Here is a 21257-nt window from a genome sequence, read left to right on the forward strand (position 1 = left end):
CACAGAGAGCACGATCACACACACACACACACACACAGAGAGCACGATCACACACACACACACACACACAGAGAGCACGATCACACACACACACACACACACAGAGAGCACGATCTCACACACACACACACACACACAGAGAGCACGATCACACACACACACACACACACACACACACAGAGAGCACGATCACACACACACACACACACAGAGAGCACGATCACACACACACACACACACACACACACACACACAGAGAGCACGATCACACACACACACACACACAGAGAGCACGATCACACACACACACACACACACACACACACACACACAGAGAGCACGATCACACACACACACACACACACACAGAGAGCACGATCACACACACACACAGAGAGCACGATCACACACACACACACACACACACACACACACACACACACACACACACACACACAGAGCACGATCACACACACACACACAGAGCACGATCACACACACACACACACACACACACACAGAGAGCACGATCACACACACACACACACACACACAGAGAGCACGATCACACACACACACACACACACACACACAGAGAGCACGATCACACACACACACAGAGAGCACGATCACACACACACACACACAGAGAGCACGATCACACACACACACACACAGAGAGCACGATCACACACACACACACAGAGAGCACGATCACACACACACACACAGAGAGCACGATCACACACACACACACACACACACACAGAGAGCACGATCACACACACACACACACACACAGAGAGCACGATCACACACACACACAGAGAGCACGATCACACACACACACAGAGAGCACGATCACACACACACACAGAGAGCACGATCACACACACACACAGAGAGCACGATCACACACACACACAGAGAGCACGATCACACACACACACACAGAGAGCACGATCACACACACACACACACACAGAGAGCACGATCACACACACACACACACACACACACACAGAGAGCACGATCACACACACACACAGAGAGCACGATCACACACACACACAGAGAGCACGATCACACACACACACAGAGAGCACGATCACACACACACACACACACACACACACACACACAGAGAGCACGATCACACACACACACACACACAGAGAGCACGATCACACACACACACACACACAGAGAGCACGATCACACACACACACACACACAGAGAGCACGATCACACACACACACACACACACACACAGAGAGCACGATCACACACACACACACACACACACAGAGAGCACGATCACACACACACACACACACAGAGAGCACGATCACACACACACACAGAGAGCACGATCACACACACACACACACACACACAGAGAGCACGATCACACACACACACACACAGAGCACACACACACACACAGAGCACGATCACACACACACACACACACACACACAGAGAGCACGATCACACACACACACACACAGAGAGCACGATCACACACACACACACACACACACACAGAGAGCACGATCACACACACACAGAGAGCACGATCACACACACACAGAGAGCACGATCACACACACACAGAGAGCACGATCACACACACACAGAGAGCACGATCACACACACACAGAGAGCACGATCACACACACACAGAGAGCACGATCACACACACACAGAGCACGATCACACACACACACACACACAGAGAGCATGATCACACACACACACACACACACACAGAGAGCATGATCACACACACACACACACACACACACACACACACACAGAGAGCACGATCACACACACACACAAACACACACACACACACACACAGAGCACTATCACACACACACAGAGCACGATCACACACACACAGAGCACGATCACACACACACAGAGCACGATCACACACACACAGAGCACGATCACACACACACAGAGCACGATCACACACACACAGAGCACGATCACACACACACAGAGCACGATCACACACACACAGAGCACGATCACACACACACACACACACACACACACACACAGAGCACGATCACACACACACACACACACAGAGCACGATCACACACACACACACACACAGAGCACGATCACACACACACACACACACAGAGCACGATCACACACACACACACACACAGAGCACGATCACACACACACACACACACACAGAGCACGATCACACACACACACACACACAGAGCACGATCACACACACACACACACAGAGCACGATCACACACACACACACACAGAGCACGATCACACACACACACACACAGAGCACGATCACACACACACACACACAGAGCATGATCACGATAACAAACACGCGCTTAGAACACAGTAACACACGTGCACACGTACATACACGCACACACTCACTTAGAGCACAATAACATGCACACATGCTAAGAGCATGATAACACAGGCACACACAAACACTCACACGTACATACACAGACACTTCGAGCACAACACACATGCTTAGAGCATGATAATACTAACACACGCGCTAAGAGCACGATAACACGCACGCAGTCACACACGCTTAGAGCACGGTAACACACGCAGTCACACACGCTGAGAGCACGGTAACACACGCAGTCACACACGCTGAGAGCACGATAACAGACACACACACGCTAAGAGCACGATAACAGACACACTCACACGTAGATACAAGCACTCACACACATGTACACACACACTCTTACTAATGCCAGGAATGCTCTCCACAGGTATCTGTCGGACTCCTTCTTTGAAGCAGGTTAGCCCAGGGTACACCTTCCTGATCTGACTCTGCTTACGCTCAATGAGCTTCTTAATGATCTGCAACACACACACACACACACACACGCCACTGACTCTCCACTCATGTGATTAGCCTTTGCAGTAAGGCATGCTGACAGACACACACCCACCACGTATGACAGAAACGCTACAAGTACTGAAAGCTACAGTGTTATAACCAGATTAGTTTAGTACTTTTACTTTGATGCAGACAGGTGTCTTACCTCCTTCTGTCTCTTGATGATGTGTGACAGCTCTGTGTAGGGGATTCTGGGATTGAGCTCACACTCCATCAGTGTGGCCCCTTCGTAGTCCTTAATGTAGCCAAGATAGCGAGTCTTCGGCACTTTGATGTCTTTGGTGAAGCCCTGAACATCAGGGAAAGCAGGACGGTACCAAACTAACCCAGGGGCTCAGTTAAGGGTAAAGGCAAGTGTGAGCAGTGGTGCTCAGTGGTTCAGGTAATTGACTTGTAATCAGAAGGTCACCAGTTCAAGTCCCACCACTGCCAGGTTGCCACTGTTGCGCCCCTGAGCAAGACCCTTAACCCTCAATTACTCAAGTTGTGTACAGTCATGATTGTAAGTTGCTTTGGATAAAAGCATCTGATAAATGCTGTAAATGTAAAATGTCGTAAATGTGAACTACAGCAGGGCCCCTCCCAACCCCTCCCCTAAAGTGTGTATGTACATCCAACCCAAACACAAGCCACCTAATTACACAACTATGAAGACATCAATTATCTGAGGGACAGTGAACCATGTGTCTGGAACCTCAAACTCTACAGGAGAAGAACTCAAACATGTGCTGTAAGGAGAGAAGAGCGAGGGAGACAGAAAGACCGAAAAGGAGCACCTGTTTCTTGAAGTAGCCAATGGCATATTCATCAGCGTAGGTGAGGAAGTAGAGAATGTTGTGTTTGATGTGATACTCCTTCAGGTGGTTCATCAGATGTGTGCCATATCCCTGACACACACACACACACACACACAGGCGACGTTATTGATTCACAACACCTGAACCTGTCCGATAGTAAACGTACTGGTGGATCTTTTCTCCGACAGCGTTTGGTCATTAAAAATATTACACACATACACATTTAACTAATGGACAAATATTTCAAAGGCAGGATGCCTTATGCCACAAAAATGGCATAAGAAACCCAAGCGCAGGCGTTAGAGAGGAGGAGCTCAGCCTGGCAGGCCTGGTGGGTTTGGTAGGCCTTCCACGAGTCAGAAGAAGAACTGAAGTAATCAGGCCGACCGCATTTATGGAAATGGCAGTTTTCAGCCTACAACTGGTCTCACGGCTGGGTTCAGTCAGTCTCCTTAAGAGTGCTTTAAGTCCTTAGGAGTGGTTTAAGGTCTCTGTACCTTGACCTGTTCGTTCGACGTTACGGCACAGAAGACGATCTCGGTGAAGCCCTGAGTTGGGAACATACGGAAGCAGATTCCCCCAATCACACGGCCGTCTTTGATCAGAGCCAGTGTCTTGTGCTTCCTGGACAGACAAACGCACAAACACACACACGCACGCACGATCAAAAAATGTCCATTACTCTTTAAAACTGGGATTGGATAGGAGACCAATTTAGTCTTCATGTCCACCAAAAACACAGGACATCTATTTGTCTATTTGATGACATGATGTTATTACACAGCATGTGACACGAGCTGTGTCATGGGCAGTATACGAAGGTCAAGGGTCAGCGGCACTCACGGGTCGAACACCAGGCGTGTGATGTACTCCTTGGGCATGCGGGGTAGCTGGTGAGAGAAGACGTTCTGAAGACCCACGAGCCACATTAGGATTTTCTGGTTGGACTTCTGGGAGAGGGAGTTCCCGATGACGTGGAACTCGATGATGCCTCGTCTCTCCTCCAGACGCGCCGTCTCATCCCGCGCTGCGTTGGCCGACAGGAGACTCGTCTGGGGAGAGGAAAGTCAAAACCATCACTACCACCGTCATCACTTTCACACCTTCATCACTACCACCATCATCATCACTAATGTGTTCTGTCTGCTCTCCAGCTCCTCCTTAGGTTACAGAAGGAGAAAGTCAACCGTGTAACACACACTGCATAACACAGTGTCAGGAGTGGACTGTGTAACTAACACACACACACACACACACACACAAACACAGTGTCAGATGTGTGCATCACGTCAGGGGTTCAAAACTACAGCGCACGTCACTGTGGACATGGAACTTGAGGGACAGGCGGCGCTGTGCGGGGCTCTAGAGGGAGGGGCAGGGCTATGGGTGGGGCAGGGCTCTGGGCAGGTCTCTAGAAGAACTGTTCTGGGCGGGGCTCTAGAGGGAGGGGCAGGGCTCTGGGCGGGGCTCTAGAAGGAGGAGCAGGGCTCTGGGCGGTGGATACCTCTGGGCCCAGCATGGCTGCAGGGTCCGTGATGGTCATCATGACCTCGTTAACCAGCTCCATGGGGATGTCTCCCATCACCCTGATGCGTTTGGCATCCTCCAACGTCAGAGCCTCCGGAAGCTTCCGCTTCTCTCCTGAGACGCACAGCGAGAAACAAACAAGAAACAGGAGAAAGAGGAGAAAGACAGATCATCATTAAATGTGCTTCAGAATGTGTCTGTGTCCTCAATAAAAATATCTGCTGATGTCCTTCAGAGAATAACAAGGAAGTGTGTGTGTGTGTACCTGCGATGGGCTCAGAGGTGGCTGGGTCCACAGAAGGACCCTTCCGGAGAGGAGATCCTGACACTGTAACGGGGCTCAGCACTGCAGAGATGAGACACACACACAGACACACAAAGTCAGTGAGAACATACTCACCCAAGGGAGCACGCTCACATACATGTGCGCACAAACACACGTGCACGCTCACATACATGTGCGCACAAACACACGTGCACGCTCACATACATGTGCACACAAACACGTGCACGCTCACACAGACCTGACTGTGGTCCTAACTGTCCTCCTTCAGAAGCTGGCATGGTGAAGTCTGCATCCCATATAGGGGAGTTCTCTCCATAGATCTCCTCTTCCAGCATGGAAAGAAACCTAACACGCACGCAGTGGGGCAAGGCAAAAAAATATTTCAGATCTGTTCATAAGCATCAGTATTTTGAAATTGTCACTGTGTGATTGTGTGTGTGTGTGTCGTACTTGGGGAAGTGTGTGAGAATAAGTGTGCGTTTCTCTGGAGGGAGCTTGTCCTTCTCCACTCTGAACTTCTCCAGCAGTTGTCTCCGTGTCACAGTGAAGATGGACTTGAGGAGGCTGCGGCCGAACACCTGACACGTCTCATAGCGCGGCAAACTGTCGTTACTCTGAGGGACGTGACAGTAACACAGCCACCTGACACACACACACACACACACACACACAGCTGGTGTAGTCCACTTTGTAGATAGAGCCTTACACACACACACCTGGTGTAGTCCACTTTGTTTGCGGAGCCTTACACACACACATACACACCTGGTGTAGTCCGCTTTGTTTGCGGAGCCTTACACACACGCGCACACACACACACACACCTGGTGTAGTCCACTTTGTAGGCGGAGCCATCCTCTTTCTGGGCGCGCTGGCGGAACTGGGAGGGCGTCTCCAGCTTCCAGTAGTTCAGACACAGCAGGAACATCTTGCTTAGCTCATACATGGTCTGTCTCTCCTTGGGAGCCAAGTGGCTGAACTTATACTGCACAAAGTTTAGCACCCCCTGGCAGCAGCCAGCAGTCACGCAACAGGAAAAAAAAACGGCGTTTAATAAAGTCTCATCAGACAAACATCTGTCTTCACACAAAGTACACACACACACACACACACACACACACACCTGTTCTATATTGGGTTTCTCAAAGGGTGGGCTGCCTAGAGGCCCCTCCACTACAGGCCTCCCCATCTGCAGAATACACTTCCTCAGGAGCTACGAAAACAGACATACTGGTCATACTGGTCAGTACACTACCACACAATAAGAAAGCACCGTCACACTGGTCAAAGTGGTCATTAAACCATCATCAAATACACTATTGTCATTATTACTTAAATTTGAGTACTGGAGTCTATTTGACAGACAAACTATGAGGAAGTTTTCAGAGACTCATCTTGGTAACAGAAAGACAAATGCAGGAGTTTAGATGTGTAGCTGTTTGTTTCAGCCCCTTTAATCAGAGTCGTCCTGTTTTCTCAGCATACTGCACAAATATTTAACCTGTGGTGTTGTTGAGACTCCAAGTCCACTCAGTAATCAATACGTAGCCAAATGAATCATTAAAATTTAGATACAGTGGACACCAAGGAGTTGTCTGTCCCCAATGCAAATGAGTAGAGTACCTGTAGACTATATTTATGTCTGGACACTTACGTACTGTCACTATTCTGAGTAACTTGCAATCTGTTTGCTTTCTCCACAGTAAAGACCAGGAAAAAGATCCTACACACAATATAACCTGTAATGAATATTTCATTAACAACTTCAGTGTAACGTGTGGTGCTTTGTACCTTAACCTCAGATTATTGCAGACATTAGTGTCAAAATAATGTATTTCTGAATTATTTACCTTAAACAGCTAGTAGTATCATTTCTGGATTATGTTATTTCTGTATTATTTACCTTAAAACAGGTAGTAGTATTATTTCTGGATTATTTACCTTAAACAGGTAGTAGTATTATTTCTGGATTATTTACCTTAAACAGGTAGTAGTATTATTTCTGGATTATTTACCTTAAACAGGTAGTAGTATTATTTCTGGATTATTTACCTTAAACAGGTAGTAGTATTATTTCTGGATTATTTACCTTAAACAGGTAGTAGTATTATTTCTGGATTATTTACCTTAAACAGGTAGTAGTATTATTTCTGGATTATGTATTTCTGGATTATTTACCTTAAACAGGTAAAAGTAGACCTGCTTTGTGTCAGTGTCTTCCTCTTTATGTACAGACATGAACAGGTTCTCCACGTCAACCACCATCCCCAGCAACCTGTTAATCTCATCCTCTGACACATTCTCTAGGTGAGACACATGCTCAGCTACACACACACACACACACACACACACACACACACACACACACACACCATGTATTAAAGTGTCACCACAGCATATGAACAAGCATCAAAACACCTCATGACCTGCTCAGGACAGAAAGCAGCAGTAACCTGCGTCTTAGTGTACTATCTGCTCTGTTTTGTTCTGTTATTGTCATATTATCTACACAAAATCTCAGGAAACGGACATTACACACAGCTGTACGTTATATGTGAAACGTAAGAAAGAAATCGTAAAGAGCAGTTTGTCCTGCCGCTGTGCGTGAACGGGATGGTGACACAAGCGTACCCAGCGCGTGGCCACAGCTGCGGCACGCCTCGCTCAGACTGGCCGTCTGCTGCTGCAGCTCCATCCGCGTGGCGGTGGGTGGGTGAGGGTTTTTCCATCCGTTACACTTACACGCATCGTTAGCCTGGGAAGGGCGGCATCGCTACAGTTCACACACACTACAAACCACAGCCAGAACACTGATGGTGACATCACATGTCATTTATACGGTTATGAACATCAAACACCCTCCTCAGGACAGTCGCGCCCCCTCCGCCACTTCAGCGCATACAGACAGTCTGGTAACATAATTATGTAAGCATCAGTTAACACTAGAAACATGACAAACGGGCACTGAAACAAATTCCCACAGAAAAATGGATCTTTTAAGGTTTTCCAAGCCTAGTTATCTATGCTAGCTAGAGCCATAGTGATATAGGGTTTGTGTTATGGCTATATGGACATAGGGTTAGGGTTATAGGGATATTGGGTTATAGTTATAAAGTCATAATGTTAGGCTTTTGGGTTACCAATGACTTTATTAACTAGCGTCGTATTAGTCGTTTGGTAACCGAGCTACATGCTTAAATCCCGGGACACGGCGGCGTATTTCTGCGGTGTTAAAGGCAGCTAGGTCCATAAAAGACAAACTCACCACGGAGCGTTATCTCGGGGTTAACTCAACACTCATCGCGGAGCGTTATATCGGGTTAACTCAACACTCATCGCGGAGCGTTATATCGGGTTAACTCAACACTCACCACGGAGCGTTATCTCGGATTAACTCAACACTCATCGCGGAGCGTTATATCGGGTTAACTCAACACTCATCGCGGAGCGTTATATCGGGTTAACTCAACACTCACCACGGAGCGTTATCTCGGATTAACTCAACACTCATCGCGGAGCGTTATATCGGGTTAACTCAACACTCACCACGGAGCGTTATCTCGGATTAACTCAACACTCATCGCGGAGCGTTATATCGGGTTAACTCAACACTCATCACGGAGCGTTATCTCGGGTTATTCCAGCCTGGGCGCGCGGTCAACACTGTCCACAATACAACGGGCTCGCTACGTTAGCGCGCGGGCTAGTCAGCTCGAGGAGGGCTCGCGCGGATATCATACCTTACAAGCCGAAAACACTCCGAGTTTCTCCAGCTTCTTCGCGCGAGGGAAAGCACGGACTTGCGCCTTTTTCTGGCTCGCCCACTGCTGCTGGCTCAGGCCGGGCCGGGCCGGGTCGCTGCTCCCGGAGCCCGACCCTGCCGCTCCCGGCGGGCCCTGCTGAAGTCGCGGCTGTTCCGCCATATTTGCGCCGTCGGTCCCGGGGTCGCGAGTAGCGCGCGTTCCTTCCGCAAACTACGCGCTTTTGGACAAATAAAGTTTTTGTTTTGTTTTGTTTTGATGATTTTCAGGCCGCGCTAGTTCCTGCCTCCACGAGTCAGGTCGCTACACACTGCGCGTGCGCAGTGCCGGCCATCTATGGGTCATGTAGTTTACTTGTCAAGCTGTAGTTTTAGACGCAGTATGTAGATCCTCCACGGGGAGGCACTATATCCTTTCATGTATGGCTTCTGAGATTTCTGTTTATTTCAAAAGTCTATGATTTTAAATAACTATTAATTTAAATATTTAAATGAATATTTAAACACACAGCAAAAGTATCCTCCCTTGTTTATTGGTAAAATCAGAAGTACAAGAGTTTTTGACCATTTTCTTCTGTGTGTCCACCCACTGTAGACCACAGCACGTTTGTCCAAACCCTGCGAAGGTGGGGATGGAAAGCCGTTATGACTTGTTGTACTAATTCACAAGAGACAGAGAAAATACGTGTTTAAAAAATGGAAAACAGAAAAACTGAACCAATCTTGGAGAGGGAGAAAAAAAAACAAAACAAAAACGACAGGATGAGAAAACCAGTGCACTCAACAAGCTTCATTACAAACCAAACATCATACAGACAAAAGCAGAATTACTCATGTTTTGGTAAGGTACTGTATTAGTTAAGGGTTAATGATTCGGTATACTTTCACAGAAAAATGGGACCCCCAGAGTACAAACATAGCAACAGTTATTTTCATACATAAACTGTGATTTTGGTCAGAGGAAAATCTCATGTTGCATTATCCATGTGTTTTTTAATGCAAGGTTTGTCATATGAATAGTTCAAAAGAAAAAACAAACAAACAACAACAAAAAAAACAACAACAAACAAGCCATCCTCATTAAATTAATGCCAAGAGACACAGGTGTTACTATGTCTGTTACTGTGTCTCACGCGCAGACGAGAGGGGGGCTAGCATATCAAATCATGACCATTATTCATTAGTTCAGGAGTAGTGGTAGTCGTCATAATAATTACAATAATAATAACCAAGAACAAGACACAGTCTAGACAACTGCTGCTTATGAAGGGAAAATAGAAGTCTCTCATCCCTCCTCATCTTTCTAGTCTCTTCCTCTCTTTTTCTATTCTCTTCTTCCCCTTATCAAACAGTGACGCAAAAAGAAAGGGACAAGCAAGAAATCAGAACAGCAGGAAAGAGATGAAGAAAGAGTCAACACTCCTGATGGGCAGAGACTTCCGTGCAGAGGGAGACCGGAGGTTGGCGAGAGAGAGTGAGTGCGAGGAAACACAGTGGAAGGAATGTGTCTAGCAGCAGTGTTGATCTTGTTATGAACACAGACTAGAAGAGAACGGGTGCTTACAGCTCCTTTTACGAGATACACCACCCACCATCCTCCCTTCTTCCCTAATTATTGGCTTTTGTTTTTTGTTTATGGTGAGTGAACTGAAAGTGATTCTTAAAGAGCTATTTTGGAGGAGCTGCAGTTTGACTATCAGCTAAAGGGACAATTGGTCAAAATATTTACAAGTGGCTAGGAATACCCCAACCCTTAATCCTAACCCCTAAAACCTAAACCCTAGGAATACCCATGGGCCCTTTGGTCAGCTCAAAACTAGAATCAGGTGGGCTGCAGAATACATCACAGTCTAACAGATCAGACCTTCCAGTTGGGCTGTGAACAGACATAATTGTCAGACGATGAATTGGTACTGTGTTGGTAATGTGCCTGTTGATTCTCGGCCATGTTTGCCAGCTGATTGGTTGAAGGATTAGTTCCCGCCTCCACAGCACTGGCCGGATCTACCCTGAGGTGCCGGCTCCTGAAGGTCGACTCCACCCCTGGCCCGCCCACCAGGTGCTGTCACACCCTGGGTGTCATTCTTGGGAAGCTTCTTGGCTACAAAGACAACTTTGTTTCAGTGTTACAAGGCAGAGAATACCAGTATGAATGTCACATTAAGCTTGAGAGTGGTACATTGTACATTATATCGCCAAAAGTATGTGGACACCCCTGTTAATTACAGAACTCAGGTCTTAAAACCTCAACTTTTGTTAACAGGTGTATAAAATTCGAGCACACGACCACATGATCTCCATCAACAAACACCGTAGGAGGAGTCGTACTGAGGAGCTCCATGACTTTAAACATGCCACTGTCGCTGGATGAAAAAAGTGTGGCATCAAGGAGCAACCACACCTCAGCCATAAAAAGCAGGGTGTAAAAATCACCCTTCCTATTTCACTCTCCACCTCTGGAAGCATCATCAGCCCAAGAACTGTGTCAGGAGCTTCACGACTTCGGCGTCCAGGGCTGAGCCACTGCACACAAGCCACAGCAGGGTGACACACACACACACACACACACACACTCTTGGTCAGGAGTGTGTGTTCTGGCTGGTGAATAGGCTTGTGTCTATACACAAATGTATCATCAAGGGAATTACCTTGACTTTTATTCACACTTTATGAAAAAAAAACTAAGAAGAAAACTCATTTTAGTAAATAAAAACCATTTTACAAGCTTCCTCACTGTATTTGTAGTGGCACAGGGGTTTTGATTAGTTTTTCAAAATCCAGGCTTTTCAGCTGCTTGAATGGCCATCTCTCACAAAGTATGCTTTCATTATAGTACATCTGTAATATCTTGACGTATCGTGTTATCGTACATCGGCACATGCCCACCGGTGTGGAGTGTGGGCAGTGTGACGGAGATTACCTCACTCTCAGTCAGGAGGAAAAGTGTGTTCTGGTTGCTCTGTCTGGTGGTAGGCGCACACATTTACCACCTGGACACCATGGGTTCAAAGCCAGGAATGGGCACGAGCTCCATCTTTGTTACCAGCATACAAAGACATTTCAGAATATCCGTCTTCACCACCGTGTCCCTGTGCACACAAACCTGTGCTTTTGGGACGGGATGTCAGACCGTCATATACAGGGGTGACAGTCAGGTGTCTATCTACTTTTGGCCATGTAATGTATTGTGTCACACTAGCCAGGCCGATCCAGTCGGCCGCAGCGCCGAGCAGGTGATGGCCGCAGCTCACCGATGGCCATGAAGATCTCATTGACGTTCATGGCCGTCTTGGCAGACGTCTCCATGAACAGGAGACTGTTGTCATCCACGTATGCCTGGGCCTCCTGTCAAGACACATTTAGGCCTGACTGAGCATGTGCACTGCCTGAGACATACACCTGTCTCTTCAGAAGCTGCACACTGCACGCACCTGGAGGTCGACGGCTCTTTTGCTAGCCAGGTCGGCCTTGTTCCCCGCCAGGGCGATGACGATGTTGGGGCTGGCCTGTCTCTGCAGCTCCTTCACCCAGTTCTTTGCTCGAGTGAAAGTGTCCTGGAATAAAACACTAATGAACACAACAGCCCGAATTCGCTTAAAACATTAACCAACTACACAAAGACAACGTAAAATATCGGTCAGGGAGGACACACACAGATACAGACAAAGCACTGTTATTTCTGAGTCTGCTATGACATTTTCAGAGCCCTTCATTAGATATACACATTCCCACTGGTCTGTGGTCGTGTCCATCAGTCGTCCTGCAGGCCTGTACGGAGGTCAGGGTCTGAGTACAGGGCGCTGTCGGATAATTTAAAGGGACGGACCGCTCTCAACTCAACAGGGCCACTGATTTATAAGTGTGCAGTCATAGGCTGTAGGGTTGGGGTTAGACAGGTGTAGGGTTAGATGGCAGGATCCCGTGGCTCTAACGAAGTTCTCCATGCCCATGGTGAATGTTTTCCCACACTACACACACTCTGGGATCTACGGTACAAACCCAGCACTGATGGAGTGAGTGTGACACACACAGAACATCCACGGTGCAGAGGCATGACAGACGTGACTCCGGAGAGAAGAATGACATTCACAGCACAATTGAACATCCAAATGTTCCCATTTTTCCCGTAAAAAGCACTGATCCGGAGCCAGGATTTCTTGCGATCAGTTAGAATGAGTTACGATGTAGTGTGACTGTCATGCTTTCCTGTGTCAACACACAGCAGAGATAAAACACAACCTTTCACTTCTAACACAGGCTACAGACAAGGGTGAGGAGCTGCTCAGAAGTGCAGAGTCACTGCAGTCCACACACACACACCTCCACAAAGCTGCAGTCTGTGTGCCATCTCATGTACAGTGTGCAGTCAGCACGCAGTGTGCATTTTTGCGGTACGGAGTGTGTGCTCTGCATGTGTGATATGGCTGTGCTCATGGGGCATGGTCTTACTGTGTTGGTGATGTCGTACACCACTATGGCAGCCTGGGCTCCTCTGTAGTACATGGGAGCCAGACTGTGGTAGCGCTCCTGACCGGCTGTGTCCCAAATCTCAAACTTTACCGTGGTATCATCCAAACAGACTGTCTGTGTGAGGAAAGCAGCTGGAGAGAGAGAGAGAGAGAGAGAGAGAGAGAGAGAGAGAGATGTCAATATGTGCTCAATTTCCATATGAAACAAGTTTGGCCTCACAGGGCAACAACAAAGACAAAAAGTTACAGGCAGGAAGCCAAAAATAACAATACATACCATCCGCCCAATTTGCCAATTAAAGCTCCACAATCCCACCAGTGTAAACCTCTACCATCTGCCCAATCTGCCAAATAAAGCTCCTAATGCTGCACTGAAGTCTATTCATCAGGGAACTATTATACATTTGAGTATGTGTGTGTGTAAGCAGGGGTATGACTCTGTTCTGAATATCTTGCATGACTCGAGGTAGTGCTGGTGTGAACGACGTCAACACCTGAGCTGTTCCTGTATTACACTGGTATTCAGATCCCACTTCACTATTAAATATTCTGCATGCAAAAGAACATGTCGCCTGCAAGCATGCTTTTATTATGAAATATTAGAGGCACAAATGATACCATATGCTGCAATTATGGGATAAAATATCAATAACACAAAGTATCTTATTACAACACATTAGCAACACAGTAAACAACACAACTGATGCTTTTTTTCAATATTTAGTTTCTGTGCAGCAGGTGGACACTGACAACCACCAGGTCTAAAGCACTCACACACACCCGGTCTAACACATGCGTTAGATACACACACACGCACGCACACACACACACACACACACACTCACACACACACACACTCACACACACACACACACACTCACACACACACACACTCACACACACACACACTCACACACACACACACTCACACACACACACACTCACACACACACACACTCACACACACACACACACACACATACACTCACACACACATACACTCACACACACATACACTCACACACACATACACTCACACACACATACACTCACACACACATACACTCACACACACATACACTCACACACACATACACTCACACACACACACTCACACACACATACACTCACACACATACACTCACACACACATACACACACACACACATACACACACACACACTCACACACACATACACTCACACACACATACATACACTCACACACACTCACACACACATACACTCACACACACATACATACACTCACACACACTCACACACACACACACACACTCACGCGCCCGCGCATGCACGCACAGACGCACGCACACATGTGTACACGCACGTACAGACGCACGCATGCACCAGGTCTAAAACACGTGCCATGTTATTCTTGCCCATAGATGCCTTATTTTACTGTTTTATAGTCCGGCCTCAACTCCACCAGCCGAGAAGAGAGGAGAACAGCTGACTAGAAGAGTAGGAGAACAGAACTCACTGACACAGCAGATCTGCTCACATGACCCCAGCAGGTCACATGACCCATTTTTCCAGGGCCCTGAACTCAGCCCCAGTCCTAACCATTGGCCAATTAATGCAAAGAAGAGGGAAAACATCGGTGTAAGTGAAAAAGTGCTGAGCCTTGCTGCACTTCCCATACTCGCCAGCTGACGAACATTTGACATGAACATCCTGTCTGAGGCAGTCCTCACTCCTCACACTGTCAGCTGACCAATGAAAAAGAAGCTCTGGCTTCAGACAAATTCCTACCGGTAACCAGCCTCTTTAATCTGCCCTGGTCTGGAACATCTCTTACAACAAATTTAATTTAACATTAAAGAAAGGCAAGATATTTGAAATAAGTCACAGAAGTTCCCAAAAAGAAATCTGATAGTGTCCCTTTCCACACACACGCATGCAGGCAGGAAGTCCAAGGCCAGGCTGCGTCCTGTCCTCTCAGTGGAGGCTGCGCAATGTCTTCCTTTCCAGCTCACCCTCTGCTGACGTCACAACAGGGAACAGCAGGGTGTCCAAGCACTTACTCAAAAAGACAAACACGAGAAAGGGAAGGCAAGATACGCATGAAGCCCTGGGCATTCAGTCGCGTTCTCACAGTGCACACCTTTCCCACGCAGGGCAAAATGTATGATTTATTCAAACAAACAAAAACAAACAAACAATAGGGAAAACAGACCATGAAAAAAAAACAGGAAAATTCACCCAGACAAAAGGTTTTATGCCTTTAAAAAAAAAAAAAGTCTACCCCTACCGGACCCTAACCCACCCTCACCCCACCCTAATCCAACCTCACCCGACCCATAACCCCACTTCACCCAACCCCCTAACCCCACCTCACCCCTTCAGGTAAGGTGCGCTCACCTCCGATGGTGCTCTCCTGGTACTCGTGGAACTGGCCCTTGACGAAGCGCAGTACCAGACTGGACTTGCCCACGGCCGACTCGCCCAGTAGCACCAGTTTGAACTGGCAGATTTTGCTGCCGGCGGCGGCAGTGCCATTTGTCCGCGCCGGTCCTCCTCGCCCGGCCATGCCAACAGGACAACCACGAGAGGAGAGGGTTGGCTGGTGTGTGAGCTGTACTGGGGTGGGTCACGGGCCTGGCAGCACTGGGTCAGCACTGGGTCAGCACGGCAAGATGGGCAGAGAGTATCAGGGACAGGTTCAGGAGTAGAGCAGAAGATGGAGGGATCACTGGCACTGTTTAACGACAGAAAAAGAAAAAACTTTAACATTTTCTTAGAATGCAAGAATATTTAGTTCAAAGGCTACAACATCTAACACTAAACAAAGAGTCTTGTGTCATTTGTCTGTCTGTCTACTCGCCCCCCCCCCACACAGTTACTGGCACCCTGGCAGGGTGAGAGGACAGAGTGGAGGGGTTCACATCCGAACAAGGAATTTATCCTTCATGCCAGACAGTCCATACCGAGCTGTAACAAACTAGACCAAAACAAATTATTGAGGTAGGCAACCAGAAATGAATTCAGCCTTTCTTCTTTTTAAATCAAATCTCACGCTTTTAAATTACACTCCAGACCATGGAGACAGTAGGTCAGAATGACCTCACTGGTGATTAGCAGGCTGAGTCATTATTTCAGTGTTAATGACTAATAATAGCCAGAAACAAGCTGGTGATGAGAGTTGTTTCAGTTCCAGTAGCACCAGTAATGGGATCTGACAGAAATGAAGACTAGTAAACAGAAATGGGGGCTAATCATCAGAGGCTGTATGCACTGAGCGGACATGCGGAGCAGGAAAAGGTCAGACTACACTGCATGCTTCACAAAGCTCCAATGGCTAGTGTACAAAACAAACCTGATGTGCACATGAAGGAGGAAAAATCATTAAGAAACAAACAGAGGGCAAGGGGGGAGGTCAGAGGTTACCACAGGCACCCACTGGTTGACTAATCCCCAACTGTTAGTCCTTCACAGTTCCCACCAAGGCCAAGAACTGACTACAGGTCAGTAGGGTGCGTATGAGCAGCACAGTGGAGCTAGTATGAATTTGTGGTTAACAGATTAACTGGGCTCACAGCTAAGAAGGAGGAAGAAGTCCACAAATGGAGAACTAAACGTGTGTTAGGGGTGGAGAGCATTTCAGGAGAGAGACAAAGGAGGCAAAACACTAAATTTGAGGGATTACAAGAAGGGTGCTAAAAAGAGACCTATAAAAACAGGACAGGCGGTTAGGGCAGAGGGGCTAGACATTAGCTAGAGTACACAGGGTTAGGACAGAGGGGCTAGACATTAGCTAGAGTACACAGGGTTAGGGCAGAGGGGCTAGACATTAGCTAGAGTACACAGGGTTAGGGCAGAGGGGCTAGACATTACACAGGTTAAAAATTAAAAATAAATATACCTTTTGCAAAGTTTTTACATAGAATTATGAAAAAGACACGAAGATTTACCTCTCTCTCTTCTAAAAACCCTGTATCCATATAACACACACACCAAGTACACTAGGATGTCTCCTTACACAAACAGACCCCCATCTTGTCTTCACACCTGTAACACTACTTTTCCCTTCCACCTGTCCCTGTCTGCACTAAACTGCACAGATGTTCCATTTGCAGCATAGAAAATGCTGCTATTCAGAAAAGTACCCTGATGTAGAGCCAACACAAGTCCTCATCCTCAGAACCATTAAACCTCACCGAATGGGACCAGGACAGTGAACTAGACTGCTGTATGGACTACTACACAAGTGACCCCAGCCAGCACGGACATAAAGTGGTTCTTTAGGAAGTCTGTACTGAACATGTACACAAATGCACTGTGTGGTGACCAGCTATTGAAAAGTTTTTAAAAATTATTCTATATCTGACACAAAGAAAACAAAATGCACAATTTGCTTTAATTTCATAGAAACCATTATTTCACAATACAAAACAGCTCTAAAAAACATCTCCTCACAATTTTCCATGAAGTGTTAAAGACAGAAGTACACAGACAGTTGGGGTTCAGCACGATGTTATATGTTGTGGTTAACATGATTGCTGCAAGGAAGTTAATCAACTTTCTTCAACAAAGCAAACCTCTACAGGCGTTATATAGGCATAACGGTAAATTAGGAAACAGTATTCAAAAAGCAGGAAAAAAACACGACTCTATTCAATATTTAACAATTGTACAGTAAACTTAAAGATGCAGAACTCAATGTTAATTTGTCCAAACATGAAGCATGTAGTGGTACAAGCAGGTTATAAAATGTCATTAACATGCTCACTGCGACTTAACCCAAGAGTGAGAAGATATATGATAATCCTAGTGAGACCACCCTCCAGTGATAGACAGGAACAGTACATCATTAATCACATACAGGAAATCCTTGCCTGAAACATGACCTGGTTTCCTGCATGAAAAACTTCCATTGTTTTTTTTGTGTGTGTGTGCATGTTCATAAGAAAGTTTGATAGAGAAGACCGTTAACTTATCTAACGTTTACAGTGCATCGACCAGATAATTACTAATGATTACTCTCTCACTCACTCACACACACAGTGCTAGGAGAAATGAAACCACAGTTCTTCTATATTCTTTAGTCACTTTAAAGCTGGATGCTGTCTGAAACTTTATTATAAAAACATCTCCAGTGCGTGACAGAGGCAGTCACTCAGTGCATGTGTGTTCTGGCCGCCACACATGATCAGAGCACATATTTACCCACTGAAGCCCTGAGTGTGATGTGGGTGTGGTCACTGATGTGTGCCTTTGCAACAGCATCAATAATAGTAAAGAGTTACTGCAACAGAACACTACCATGCAACATTACTACATCATACTATGAGAAGAGAAAACACTAGTGCCTGTTAAATTCAAATACAGTCACAGCAGGAGTTTATTCCACTAAAACTACACGGCTTGTCCTAAAGTGACTAAGAGAACAGAGAATGATGCTCACTTTCTACAAGCACATTAAACCGTTTCTGCTGTGCATGACAATGAGACGTGGCTCATAAAGGTTAATCAGTAGTTAGTCATGGTTTTGAACTTGTGATCTTACAATAGCAACATATCGTGAACTGCTCTACACAAAATGGTATTCTACTTGCACAATAAACTGAGTATCAGAAACATGACAGGATAGTAGAGCTGCTAGCAAATACAATATTATAATACAAACTTGAAGAGCTCGGTTTATACATAGCACCTCCGAAAAAAAGAAAACTACAAGCCCCATCAAGAAGCGTTTGTGTTTAAAGGTGTTACTGAGGAAGTGAAAAGTTTAAAGGAGGCAAATGATCATACTCCAGTCATAGGCCAGGGTTAACCCTAACCCCAACCACAGATGGCCACACAAGCTGTGTAATGGGGGGTTCAACAGACATTTTCAAAGCACAACTTTGCTTGTTTGTTAAACTATGGTAAAGTAAGACTGGATTTCTGAATCTAAAACTGTATGTTTCTGTATCATCTTTCACTGAGTGCTAGTAGAAGAGGACAAAGCCCCCCCCCCCTTCTGTAACAGGGTACTTGTGATATGTAACATCACATTTAAAATCCACTTGGTATCAAAAGGTTAAGAATCAGCAGTCTAAAATCAACTCTTTCCTAAGGAACCAACAGGGAACAAAGAGGGAAGTTAATACACTGACTCAGTCCTAACGCCTTTACGAACCATCACAGTGAATGCATATCAACTGTTTAAATTCGGATACGATGCTTAAACCAGACCAGCGCAAACCATACCACTCTCACTGGTCTATGGCTGCAACAACTTGGTGAAGTCATTAGTGACTCAGCTGGTCTGGTTAAACACAGGTGTCATGATGTGACTTTACATTCCTACTCAAACACACAGGTGCATCCTACGTCACACTGCACTCTGAGCCCACAACTGGGATGAAAACACTAATGTGTACATTCAAATATAATTATTTTCAAAATAACAGATCAAAACGATTCTCTTAAGTCTCTCTGATACTACCACGGGGTATTTTGCTGTGACGTGTAAACACTTCCTACATGGACCTTTTCGTGGTGTGTGCCACCCCGGTTAGTAAGCTATTTAGCTACCCCTCCCGTTTGTACTCAGGAAGCCTGAGATCTTAGCATAACATTCTTGGAAAGTGTACCTATGTTTCCCAGTAATAGAATAACGTTTTAGTAAACAAACATTATAATCTAGCTATAGCTGGTCTGCACTACACAGAACTGTCAGCTTGGCTTCACTGTGCTCATTACAGTAAGTAATGAGCTAACCGGCTAGAGATTTACACACTAAACGCTCCGTGTGTTTACAGCACGGGACGAGGACATGTGAGCGTGACACCTCAGTAAACAGTCGCGCATCAGTTTAACTCGCTAACGAACCTACGACAAATGACGGAGCCCTCCCTCCCGGCTAACCAGGGTTAGGGGTGACTAACCAACGCTAGTTTTCTTTATACCCTCTGCTTGGCTGGGTTAGGGTTAGGAGTGACTAACCAACCCTAGCTTTCTTTACACCCTGTGCTTGGCTGTTTTTGTCCGCATACTAAGTGAGGCTAGCTACCCAAATCAAGCAACATTGCCAGCTAGCTAACCTAGCAAGGCTAGCTACTTTAAAGCCCATAAATATGACTGATGTTTAACAGGCCAATTATTCTGCCATCCACAACAGATGACAGTTACAAGTAAAGAGTCGAATAACAGCCTGTTGAGAAGGAAAGTTCCTATATGACTGAGGTTCCGGACATTTCTGGCTGCTAAGATAAGTTGGCTAACTAGCTTATCTTAGCTAGCTAACGGCATCTGACATTAGATGACACGACTAACTTCGCGCAAGAGCCTAATTAGTTTAGTGAGCGACTTAGTCGTTGCCATCGATTATAATATGTTTACACATCAATAACAGCAAGAGAGCCATACTTACGGGAGCTTTATCGCTTTCGCAAAATTTAGCTTGAACAAAAACTCCCCTTCTCGCACCCCAACCGTCTCCAGTCCACGGTCCCGGCCTTCACTTCCGCTTTAGGGAACTGACTTCCGC

The 21257-nt window shown here is 46.4% G+C and overlaps 2 protein-coding genes across 3 annotated transcripts; both read right to left on the minus strand.

Annotated features, from left to right (window-relative positions):
- Positions 1–1814: 1814 nt before the first annotated feature.
- LOC145655157 (histone acetyltransferase KAT2A-like) lies at positions 1815–9625 on the minus strand. 2 transcript variants are annotated; one of them, XM_081708915.1, is made up of 14 exons: positions 9275–9624; positions 8166–8289; positions 7713–7858; positions 6658–6747; positions 6359–6540; positions 5985–6176; positions 5773–5879; positions 5514–5594; positions 5226–5362; positions 4565–4773; positions 4219–4345; positions 3701–3811; positions 3070–3213; positions 1817–2884 (listed from the first exon to the last, which is right to left on the minus strand). In XM_081708915.1, the coding sequence occupies exons 1-14, from the start codon at positions 9455–9457 to the stop codon at positions 2660–2662; spliced, it is 2058 nt and encodes a 685-aa protein (XP_081565041.1). In that variant the 5' UTR covers positions 9458–9624; the 3' UTR covers positions 1817–2659. The 2 variants fall into 2 exon arrangements, with proteins under 2 accessions (XP_081565042.1, XP_081565041.1); XM_081708916.1 differs by lacking the exon at positions 6658–6747 and having other exon boundaries at positions 1815–2884; positions 9275–9625.
- A 181-nt stretch (positions 9626–9806) lies between these two features.
- On the minus strand, positions 9807–21257 carry LOC113591521 (RAB5C, member RAS oncogene family). Its single transcript, XM_027032035.3, has 6 exons — positions 21141–21257; positions 16145–16481; positions 13744–13895; positions 12726–12848; positions 12546–12639; positions 9807–11395 (listed from the first exon to the last, which is right to left on the minus strand). Exons 2-6 carry the CDS (start codon positions 16311–16313, stop codon positions 11268–11270), a joined length of 666 nt encoding a protein of 221 aa, XP_026887836.1. The 5' UTR covers positions 16314–16481; positions 21141–21257; the 3' UTR covers positions 9807–11267.

The sequence above is a fragment of the Electrophorus electricus genome, unplaced genomic scaffold (genome assembly GCF_041902795.1).
Source record: "Electrophorus electricus isolate QZ-2024a unplaced genomic scaffold, ASM4190279v1 Scaffold190, whole genome shotgun sequence".
NCBI lineage: Eukaryota > Metazoa > Chordata > Actinopteri > Gymnotiformes > Gymnotidae > Electrophorus > Electrophorus electricus.

Excerpts from the sequence above, each read along its gene's own strand:
- LOC145655157 (XM_081708915.1), bottom strand. The coding sequence starts at position 9,457 with ATGGCGGAACAGCCGCGACTTCAGCAGGGCCCGCCGGGAGCGGCAGGG. Across the intron at positions 5,880-5,984 it reads ATTCTCACACACTTCCCCAA|GTTTCTTTCCATGCTGGAAG; the intron begins GTACGACACACA and ends CGTGCGTGTTAG. Across the intron at positions 4,774-5,225 it reads CAGCCATGCTGGGCCCAGAG|ACGAGTCTCCTGTCGGCCAA; the intron begins GTATCCACCGCC and ends TCCTCTCCCCAG.
- LOC113591521 (XM_027032035.3), bottom strand. The coding sequence starts at position 16,313 with ATGGCCGGGCGAGGAGGACCGGCGCGGACAAATGGCACTGCCGCCGCC. Across the intron at positions 13,896-16,144 it reads CCAGGAGAGCACCATCGGAG|CTGCTTTCCTCACACAGACA; the intron begins GTGAGCGCACCT and ends CTCTCTCTCCAG. Across the intron at positions 12,640-12,725 it reads AAAGAGCCGTCGACCTCCAG|GAGGCCCAGGCATACGTGGA; the intron begins GTGCGTGCAGTG and ends GTGTCTTGACAG.